The sequence below is a fragment of the Lycium barbarum genome, chromosome 3 (assembly GCF_019175385.1).
Source record: "Lycium barbarum isolate Lr01 chromosome 3, ASM1917538v2, whole genome shotgun sequence".
Lineage (NCBI taxonomy): Eukaryota > Viridiplantae > Streptophyta > Magnoliopsida > Solanales > Solanaceae > Lycium > Lycium barbarum.
Genome location: NC_083339.1, coordinates 1,786,077 through 1,798,102, shown reverse-complemented (window position 1 = coordinate 1,798,102; position 12,026 = coordinate 1,786,077). Strand labels below are relative to the sequence as shown.

The 12,026-nt window shown below is 31.8% G+C and overlaps 1 protein-coding gene across 1 annotated transcript; it reads left to right on the top strand.

Moving 5' to 3' along the window:
* The first annotated feature begins 5,150 nt into the window (after positions 1–5,150).
* Positions 5,151–11,649, top strand: LOC132634041 (ribonuclease 3-like). The gene is made up of 4 exons (XM_060350358.1): positions 5,151–5,158; positions 5,623–5,673; positions 8,486–8,567; positions 11,212–11,649. The coding sequence occupies exons 1-4, from the start codon at positions 5,151–5,153 to the stop codon at positions 11,647–11,649; spliced, it is 579 nt and encodes a 192-aa protein (XP_060206341.1).
* The last annotated feature ends 377 nt before the right edge of the window (positions 11,650–12,026 follow it).

The window sequence follows — 12,026 nt, the reverse complement described above, 5'->3', positions numbered from 1 at the left end:
TGTCCATTCCAGCATATTTCTAGGCATAGACGAAATAAGGCACGACCAATATTTTACTTTGTCGCGATAAATTTTTTAAGTACTATTACTATCCCAATACATGTGTTATAGATATAATTATTGCATTATAATTTCTACATTGCTAATCTCGATATTTCAATTCACGGCTTACTAGTCTTTATATTATAAATATCTGCATTTTACAATCCAAGAATTATTTTTGTTGATTTTTCACTTAGTGTTCAAACATGAGTTGAGCTTAAATGGAGAAGGAAAATTTAATATAGTCGATCTCAATTTGCTTGATAAGACATAGTTATTGTTATGTGGTTTTTTACTTGGTGTTTGGTGTCAGTCCTTGGGGGACCGATTAATCGGAATTTGCATCGCACAAGACGCATTAAGGCACTACTAATAAAATTGAAAGTGGCGACGGATAAATTCTGTAGCGAAACAACAAAATTTGTCGCTAATATAATTTTAGTGACGGATTATCACAATTCTGTTAGCTAAGAGAAAATTTGCGACGAAGTTTGTAGTTAATTCCATTTTTTCTTGTAGTGAGGGAGAAACGCTCTCTACAAATTCTTTTTATTTCATGACTCAAATTAGAGTCTTGAAATAAAATCACACAAATATTTATGATTTATTTTAAATTATAAATTTTAAAAGTACTTATATTTTTTTCTTAAATTTCGTTTCTAATCAAATATCACTGCATAAGTTGAGAAGACAGAAGTAGTAAAATTACTTACCCCACCAACCAAAGTCAGCTCTTTGATTTGCCAGTCATAATATCATTTATAAATTCGGCAAATTTGTTACTACAATTGAAATTAGTATTTTTCCTTTTTGTATACATGAAAAAACTGTCGACGTTGGATCTGAAATAAACATTAATTATGCTTCATAAGACAAACCATGTTGTACAATTATTTCTCTACTTTTTTTGAAGTGTACAGAATACCTTTATGAGTCTTTTTTTAGTTAGATCTATTAGAAACATGTAGCTTTCTTTAATTAGTTTTCTTCAACTATCCACCTATAGAAATTCGCATTTATAAAATAAAATGACCCTTTTCCTTATACTCTTCCAATTTAACATCTCATTTAAAAGTTCCAGTAATTAAAGAGAGATTGCTTATATTAATTTACTTTATATACTATGTCTTTAACACGTTCCTTCACACAAGAACCTTGTTCTTTTTCATAGGTTAATCAAACATATAAAAAGAAAATTGATAATGAGTGACGTTAAGATTCGAACTCGAGACGGTTATATGCTCTATTATCATGTTGAAGCATACATACATATGATCATTTCAGCCAAAACTTGGATCATTAGTGATTGAACGCTTTCTCCTTTAATGGTCAATTTAGTGTGAATTTAAATTAATCAGGTTTCAAAATGAATACCGGATATATAATTGGTGATATTTTTATTTTTTTTCAAAAAAGGGAGGAAACAATGTCAGAAGTAGCAGTTGAGGGGATGAGGTGTCTATCAACATCAGTACAATTTATTTATTTTTGGCTGGTTCTGCCTATTTTAGGCTTTTACACGAGAGAGAGAGAGGGGTAAATATCTCAAAAGCTCATTGAATTTGGAGAAATTATGTAGTAAAATTATTAAACTTTGCTATATATCAATAAAATCACTTAACTTTGGCCTATTATCTCATCAAATCACTCAACTACATATGTCATCAAAAATATTTGACATGACAATATTAATTAATTATTTTATGCCATATAGACGTGGGCCCCATAATAAAATAAAATAAATTAATATCTTTATATCCACACCCAATCACCAACCCTTCATCCAAAACTCATTTTTCCCTTATCTATACCTTCTTCTAACTGTTTCCTTAAAAGTAGGTTGGATCAAAATAATTACTTAAATGTTCACTAGTTGTACAATTAAAGAAGTTAAAAAGTTTTCAACTCCAGAAAGAGAAAATAAATGTTCCAATGTTAAAGTATCAAACTTAATAGCATTTTTCTAATAATACAGATTAAGGAAATTTGATACTTAATAACATTTTTCTAATAATACTGATTAAGGAAATTATAATCATCTCAGTTCTCAAATACTTGTACAATTCTTACAAAACAAAAGGATTCAATCGCGCGTATTCAATCTCTTTCTCACTTTTTAAATTTTTAACTCCTTTTTTTATGAGAACTAGGGGTGTCAAATTTGACCCAAAAGGTGATGGCCCGCCCAACCCGCCCAAAATTTTATGGGTTGGGCTCAAGATAATTTCATACTGGGCTGATTTTAGCCCAACCCAACATAACCTATTTTAAAGTGATCTCCAACTTAGCCCAATTTTAGCCCATTTTTAAGATTTACTTAAATTTGGATTTATTGCTTGAGATTTACTTTTTTTTTTTTTTTTTTTTTTTTTTATGTATACACTTTTCTTGTATCATGTATCTTATAAGTTTGTGGTATGTTTAATATGAAGGGAAATATTTTTCACGAAAAATGTGTTTTTCTTGAAAATATTTACCACGGAAAATGTTTTCCTCAAAAATATTTTTCACAAAAAATCCGCGAAAATATTTTTCGCGAAAAATGTTTTTCTAGAAAATAGACCATTCAAAAAAACTAGGTCAAGTTGGGCGGGTCATGACCCAACCCATTTTTAGCCCATTTCAGCGCAACCCATTTCAGCCCAAGTAACTTTTGGGTCAATGTTAGCCCAACCCATTTATTATCTCAGCTCATTTTAATTGGGTCAATTTTAGCCAACCCGCCCATTTGACACCCCTAATGAGAACATTTGGGGATTCAAGAAACAAAGAGAAGAAAAGTGGAGAGAGAACAAGGGAAAGGGTTTTTAGATGAAACCCTTGTGGGTTGGGTGAGTGGATGTGGGTTTAAAGATATGAATTTATTTTATTTTATTATGGGGCCCACGTCTACATGACATAAAATAATTAATTAATATTTTCATGTCAGATTTTTTTGATGACATATGTAGTTGAGTGATTTTATGAGATAATAAGTCAAAATTGAGTGATTTTATTGATTATACCAAAATTTAATAACATTACTACTTAATTTCTCAAAGTTCAATGATCTTTTGAGATGTTTACCCTAGGAGAGAGTCACCTTTTGGTGTGTATCCCAAAAGGCTTAAAACCAAATAAGACTGACTCGTGAGGTTTCAAACATAGTATTGCTTCTTTCATCTCAATTCATTTGATGTTTTCGTATATTAACAATAAACTTATAGAAACTACGTAGTTTTTAAAGGTTTGAAGAGTAAAATGACAAAACTAATTAATCCTTATGTTTAGGATAAGTGGAAAGCGGTACCTTTTAAATATATTTTTGAGCAGCTTCATTCCTTTAAGCTGGTAAAGGCGGACACTTTTAGCATCCGTAAAATATTTATGCTTGGTGTAAGGTTAAAGTGGTGCTTTAAATATATTTCTAAACAATTTTAATCCTGTAAGTCAACCTTGATTGTTAAATTTAATAGGAACTATGAAAAAATGTACAGTAAAAACTTCTTGAACAATTATTCTGTTGCAAAAATTTAAAACCTAAATTTGCGATAGTTATTTTTATAAAAGCTAGAACAAATACCATCTAATGTTCTCTTTATGATTAGGTGAAAAGTGAACTTTCATTCATAAAAATGGAGCTTTTAACGTCAAAGGTTGATTTAGCTGAATTCAAACACACACACACACAAAAACTAAGATAAAAGATGTTCCTTTGATTTAGTGACTAAATTGCTCCAATTTTTTTTTTATAAAAAAAAAAAAGGATTTTGGTGCTATTGTTTTTCAAATCATTTTAGGACCACTCTAAGAGTTCTTGACGAAAAGAAAATATATGCAAATCATAAAAAGAGGTTCAACAAAAGCAACCTGTGCTGCTAGAACATTAATTTATAGTAGAAAAAATACATTGTATCTTCTTTACATTGTGGAACATGTGTCCATGGAGGGGAGCCTACCAAATGGCTAATATGATCAACAACATCCAGCAATCATCAAAGAATTACAAAAAAGAAAAAGCAAATATAAAATTGCCCATGCTGAAAAATGAAAAAGTCCATGATATTAGTGGGAACTCAAGGAATTAAAGTTGTCTTTTCGTGTATACAAGAATTTTGAATGTGGATTGAGGGTATGGATGAATTAATCATCATACACATTGCCCAATTACCCAATAGATCTAGAGCCCGTTTGGATTGGCTTATAAGTTGCTTATAAGCTGTTTTCAGTTTTTTTGAGTGTTTGACTGACCAGCTTAAAGTCATTTTGTGCTTAAAATAAGTTCAAAAAAATAATTGGGCCCATTTGACTTAGCTTAAGCCAAAAAAATAAGTTAGACTACCCTAACTTATTTTTTTAGCTTATAAGCTGCCAACAGCTTATAGGCATAAGCTCATCCAAACAGGCTCCTAGTTGTATTTTATTGCTAATTCATAATAAAGGGGAAGCCATGCATCAGGTTTAGTGATTTGGTGAAATCTAAAGATATAGTGATTAGTGAACCGCTTTTTTCCCCCCACATCTTCTTCCACGAAAATTCAAACAAAACTGAACTTGAATGAAACTGAACAAGATAACTCCCCTCGAGAGAGAAATTTAACTATGCCCCAACGATAGGGTAAATTTGTAAATGCTTGACTTTCCTGTTCAACTTAGTAGCACAAGCTTTGCTATTCAAGTCGAAGATATAGACGAAAGAAAACGATATCGAATGATCGATTCAAATTAAGTGCATTAAGCTGGGAAAAAAAATCAGTAATAGTATGCCAAGATCACCAAGGGTACCGTGAAATGGGTAAAATTTATTGGCTTTTAATTAGAGATATCGTATTCGAGCCTTGAAAATGCAATAACCTCTTGATAGAGAGTGTTTTACTCCCTTGATAAGCTTATCCGACGCGAATTTGAATGACTCTAGTGAGTTTGATATACCGGATGTCTAAAAGGACATATTCTACTTGTACATTCTTTTCCTTTTTCAATTCCTTTTAATGAAGAAAGAAAAAAAGATTCATGTCTCATGTAGCCCTATGACGAAGGAAATGGTGAGCATGTTGCCTACATGGTCATCAATTAAATATAGATAAGTTAGAACTTAAAAGTAGTCATAGTTGGTGGCTTTCTTAAGAATGAAGAGGTATGTGGCCCTTTATATCAAGGTACCATGTTCAATAATTGAGGGATTGAGAGACTTCTCGATTCGAAATTAATTAGTTTTTGCTTCTTATAATAGTGGAGACGTAAAATATAAGAAAAATACTAAAATGCTTACTATTTAACAACGAAATCGAGTGGAAATTTACTAATAGAAATCTTAAACTTTTATTCTTGAAATGTAAGGTTTAATTATTTATAGAAACTTTGTACTGTGTTCTTTCTCCTTCTCCTATCCTTAGTTGCCCTTTTGTGTCATTGAGTGTTCTCTTTTTCCTTTATTTTCTAGGGGAAGATTTAGACAAAGGAATTCAAGCTAAAGTGAAGATTTTCAACTTTTCCCATTTTATTCGTTTTGCGTTTTGTGTGTAACATTACTGAGATATAAACTGTCAAGTGTCAAGCGAATAAAAGTTATTAATATGAAGAATATTTTATTTTATTCAGTGTTAGAACCAGCTTACCTGATGAGTACAATCTTCAGTTTCCACCATGCAGGTAGCTAGACGGTTCAAGTTTCATAAAGTATTCTGTTATCTTTTTTAGTCTCCTCCCCAATATTATATTATAACATTTAAAAGTAGAAAGGGTTAAAAAAGGTCTATCTTTGACAAGATGATATTATTTTGACATGACCCAAAAGAGGGTTGTGAAAGAACGACGACATTGCAAAGCATAGCAACAAATGATTGTGACCAGTTAGAACGTACTTTTTGTTTTTTGGCAAATATAAAAAAGATATATACATGCCAAACGAAGTGACAGATCCATCTAACTTTGCCCCACTATATCAACTAAAATACAAAATATAGAGAGTAGAAGAGAGTCAAAATAACCCCTTGGTTTCACTTCTTATGTTACCGTGGAATGGGTTTTTATTTTTGTAGAATTGAATAGGGTTGATAGAAGGTTGACGGATTAATGGTAAGTGCTCATTCATTTTTAATCGGAAGTTTCAGTTCTAGCTTTGAAAGTGAAATCCACTGATAGGGAACATCTTATTCTCAAAGTAGAATTTTTCATCACGAATGTAAATTAATTGGACCCTAATACTTGCATTGGACATTAGATATGAAACAAAAAAAAAATTGAATAAGAATGTGCCGCATCTGACAATTTTTGGGAGGCAAAAAGGAATGGACATATTAGCAAATATTACATTAGAGAACTGGGAAGAGCATTACTAATAAAATAAGTTAAACAAAAGACTGATTAGTGACAAAAATTAAATTAGATTAAAGACACTTCTTAGAGTTTACCAAACTCTTTCAAAACATCAGTCATTCTATACAAGTCTATAGTGTGGATGAACATCTAAGACGACTATACAAAGCCAGTAATAGAAGAAATTATATTTTGGGACTGACGCGGTATTATTGTTGAACATTTATAATCATTAATTTTGCTTCTGATGCTTATTTAATGACTATTTGATTTCCTTTAATGTAAATCCTTGGAAACATTTTTTATAATTAAAAAAAAATCCTGACTATACTTTTAATATTATGTTCCACTTCCTGACCAATTCAAACCAATTCGAATATCATGTTATTCATATATAATTTCTAAGTATAAATTAATATTTACGAGGATATTTTGTTTCCTTTTGTACTAACTTTCTAGTTCTCTTCCTAGAGAAAATTAGCAGTTGACCTGGCTTAATTCTTAAAAGTTTAAAGAAAAAGGTAGGAAAGGGAATATTAGAAGAAAAAGTAGAGAAGGTAGTTGTGGTCTTGATGTATCAATTGTCGAAAAGTAGTATAACTATCACTTTCGTGAGAATTTAGCTTTGGGAAAGAGAGGGTTCATGTTTGTGTTGTGACCACAATATATTTGTTGGTCCCCCTCTCAAGATATACAAAATTCACAAATAATGCTTGTAGGATTCTCGACTTTCACCGATTAGGGGTGTCAAATGAACATATTTAACTGAAGTTGAGCTGATTAATACTATACTTTAAGTTAATAAATGGATGTGTCAGAAATTACTTGAACTGAGATAAGTAGGATAGGAATGGGGCAATATGGGCCATAATCTAACTCGCCCAACTCTTTCCAAATTTTTACTTCTTTTTTTATAATTTATTTAATTATACTTAATAAAACTCTTTTTTCTTCGTTATAACTTATAACTATATATAACATATCAAACAAATAAAAATATGTTGATAAAGTTTCTCATGGGTCAATTTGACCAACATATTTACTTAAACAACCAGCTTTTAGATGAGTTATATTAGGCGGGGCAAAATGCGCTAAGTTAATAGGACCCACCCAAATTTGAGCGGGTTCACCACTGACAGGTGTGGTGGGATGAATAAGATTCCGATAAACCTAACCAAAAGCTTTCGTTCAAGACTTTATGGATGAAAAAATTCCTAGTAAGAAGCATTTTCTTCTTTAATAAGTCTTACGCGGTACAAAGATAAAATTAGTGCTATAATTTTTTTAATTTAACAGGACTTTTATAGGTTTCTCATTATTTTGTTTCGCAGTTCTCTATATTACTTACACATTGCATATTTGTTTTGAGGATGTTGTTTCGCCACTTGAAGCTCTTTTTTCTTTGCTGGTTTGGGGTGGGGTGGGGGTGGGGGGGGGGGGGTTGCATAGAAGCCTGCAATACTGCAAAATTCAACAGTGAATATTTTAGTTTTGGTTTTGTACATTGGTACTTGTAGGAGTTTACTGCTCTTTTGTACTAAGTAAATTTCATAGGCACTACAAAAGTTGTGATGGAGTGATATATAATTTATCAGAGGTCTCGGGCCATGAGTATTGAGTCGTTTACCTCTCAATGTCGAATTTTTCAGTGCGATTTCGAATTTAATCAGATCTCTGTGCAAATATCAGACACGAGCAGGAAATTAAACTTAAAAAAATCATGAGGAAAAATATCTCAAAGGAGGAATTAGAAGGCTCTAAAAGGTCTTTGCATGTGGTCCTGAACTATTTAATGCATCTGTCCTATGAGAAAATTGGATTAAAAGGAACTTTTACATTGAATCCTAAGTTCATAACGTTTTATGCTTTCTTGGAAAAATGAAAGGGAAAAGACTACGAAAGTGGAGAGGAAATCTAGAATATAAGATGATGAGGAAAAATGACGTTTTTCCCGAGTTTAGTCAAGAAAATAATGATTTTTTTTTTTTATATGAAACCATTTTATTTTGTATCGAACTATATATGTGTGATTGATAGGATGGAAAACGTAACATTACTCCATAAAATGGACTTATTTTAAGAAAATGCTTTGATTAAATATAATATTGTTAGCTTTTATGATAATCTGTTTACAATAACTTTCTAGTATAGTGGCAGCTTTGCTTAATCAGAGCAAGAATGTTAGTATAGTTAGTGGCAGTTTGAAGTTTCATGCAAATTGCTTAAGTGTTAGACAAATGAATTTACTTCCACTTATTTTTATCTTAAATAAGTAATACGTTAAATGTTTCAGGACTAATGAAAATTAGATGACGATTCTTTAGATCTGACCAAATAATAGCTTCATGTCTCTGTTAAACTTTCTTCACAAATGTGTATGCTTGTTTTGTCATTTTGTATTTCAAGTGCTTTGATAGTTTATTTTTATGTTTACTTTAATGAATTGACAATTGTACTTCGTACATGTTCGATGGTAAAAATGATAGAATAGGCCTCCCACAGGTTATTAGAATTTAGAGGTCATATACCAAATTCAGACAGCATAACATGCATATTTTTTTTTCCTTACCTGGTACTCGATATTTGTATTAAGACTCGATTAAATCTGAATTTTTATCGAGAAGTTTCACTTTAGGATTAAATCGCTTCCTAGCAAAGTCAATTCCACATACTGAGCTCAATCCATACTTATCGTTCCACCACAACTTTTATTAATTAGCAGCAACTTATGTTGTTTGATCTATAATTCTAGTTAAGCTATCTATTTGGTTACGTGTGGACTAGTTTCATCTTTTTTGCGCGGATTGTCCTTCAAAGGCACTAATCTTTAATTTTTTACCCTCAAATGGTTGGTCTATAATTTTTACCCTTCGCCTAAAAATTCATGGGTTCCGGGTTCGAACTCTCACTCAGTCAAAATTTAAAAAAAGTTCGCAAGGAAGAGTTTTGGATTCAAACTCTACCTTAAGGTAGAGAACTCTGCCTTATAAGGTGCAACCTCTCCAGAGTTTGCTACCTTAAGGCAAACTTTGTGTTATAAGGTAGCAAACTATGCCTTAAGGTAGAGTTTTGCATGCAAATTCTGCCTTACGATTTTTTTAAAAAAAATTTGACTGAGCGGGGTTCAAACTCGGAACCCATAGATTTTTAGGCGAAGGACAAAAATTAAAGACCATGCAAATTGCTCAATAGTTTTGCAAGAGTTCCATTTATTAAAGGAAAGTAGCTCGGGGTAAAGTCTAGCCCAACATCCCTTTGGGCCAAAATAGTAGCCTAAGTCTGCCTGACATTTGAAACCATTTGATGAAATTTATTCAGAAAAGTGTTTTTGAAAGAAAGAAATCATGTTGGTAAAAACTTATTTGAACTGAGTGTTTATAATGGATCATATTAACTTATCACGGTTAGGTGATTTAATAAGGTAAAAATACATTATAATAACCACCATTTAGTGAAAGAAAACACGTCATGCATTATTGATATGGTATAAATACTAGTACGCGTAAGTTTTTACCAATTCTATTTGGATAGTTATAGTAGGATTTTTTTTTTTTGGATAGTTATAGGTGTTAAGATTTTTTTTTTCAATTTGTTTTTATGCAAAAAGGCCTCCAATAAGTTAGTAATTAACCAAAGGCAACTTTTCAGAAACTTTTCTTCAAAAGTGTCCCCATAAATATCATCTTAGTTTTCAAAAAATTGGGGGTTTTCATCCATATAGGAGTATAAGTGTTAAGTTTGAAGACGACTGAGGTATTATTCAGCCACAATGTGTAATGGAGGATAAAGTTAACTAATAAAACAAAGTGGAGGGATATATTTGACCTTTTACCCGATAATAAAGGCATTAACTTAATAGTTGGATGCATTTCCTATTCTGATGCAGTGCTATGTTATGAAACTTTTTTTTTTCCATTTATTTAAAGTTTATATCCTTACCTGAAACATTAACGACTGCCAAAATGATGTTTATGTGACCTATGTTGTAGCCTGAGATAGATATACCACAACGATGAGTTTGCAAGAGCATTTGATCCCCTGGGCTTTGGTTCAGCATTTTAATTGTTACTTGCAAAAAATTGATTGTTAGTTATAAATATGTCTGACCGTTAGATGGAAAAATTAGCTATAAGAGTTGATGACTGTTGTCTGACCGTTGAAGTGTGTGATCATCTCATCTAAAAACTTAAGCTATTAGAGAAAGCACACTTTTAATATTTAATTATATTCTCAACAAGCCCCCTCACGACGGGCCTGATTTTTTTTCATGGATCAAGCATGTGAAAATTCTTTTTGATACTAGGTGGCAGTGAGATTCGATCCCTCGACCTTTAGCATGCTCTGATACCATATTGAAGCGTGTAACCATCTCATCTAAAAGCTTAAGCTATTAGAGAGATCACATTTTTAATACTTAATTATAATCTCAACACGCTCTCTCACGTGTGGGGCTGATTATTTTTAATGGACCAAACACATGGAAGATCTTTGTGTAATGGGTGGCGGTAAGATTCGATCCCAAGACTTTTGGCCTGCTCTAATACCATGTTGAAGTGTGTTTCAATGTTTAGCCAAGCAAATTATGCCAAAATGCAATATGTCCTACAGTGGAACCCCGCCTTTTGTGAGTCAACACCGTATATATGCATAAATCCTACTAAACAAATTTTTTTAATCCACGGCCTATGGCCGGCGAATGCAACTGCACATGGTTTGTCATTATTAACACCACAAGATCGCAATGATCAGCAGATTGTCATTAAGGATGTAAGCGCTTGAAAAGCCATTTTTATTTATTTTAGTATTTTTTTATAATAAGCATTTTTCATATTTTTGTTTAGACATCTAAAATGTGATTTTTATTCTCTGCAGATGTCTCGGGTGATCCAGGACCAAAATTTGGTAAGCAATCTCCGTCATGTTTGGCCTAGTGTAGTACGCTTGAATTCAAATGAGGATTTTTGGAAATATGAGTGGGACGCACATGGTTTTGGTATGAAGACGCAGATCGATGTTAAAACCTACTTTGAAGCAGCATCAAGGATACATTCTACCAAAATTGCAACAAACAGAAAGACTAATCTGAAAGACTACTTCTCTAATGCAGGAATTCAGCCAGGACAAATTGTTAAAGCGCAAGATATTGCAAATGCTTTGGTCCTCATAATTAGGGGCATCAATATCAAATGTTATAATAATGGAACTCATAATTTTATGAAGGAAGTTATCCTTTGCTTGGACTCGCCACTGCACAACTTTGTCTCATGTGACCTAAGGAGTGTAAGTGTGAGAGGAGGGGAGAACTACTAGATCCTTACATGAACAAATAAGCTAGCCTTTTCGTCAGAACTTGCACATGGATCTACCAAATACAAAAATCTTTTTTTTTTTTTTTTTTTTGCTTATTTCATAAATTTTAGGTAAAGCTTATGGTTCTTAAGATTCTTTCATTAAAAAAAGATTCAACTTTTCCGATTTGATTTTTTTTTAAACGGGTTTTAAAAAAAATCAAATTTTCAGTTTTTTTTTTTTAAATATCCATTTTTCATTTTTTTTTAAGAAAATTTAGTTTTTCAATTTTTTTTTAAAAATTGCCACGTGAGTGAAAAGAATTTAAAAAAATATAAAACAAAGAAATATACATATGGTAAGGAGAGTGTATGTCACTCTTCCATAAGAGAGTAGAT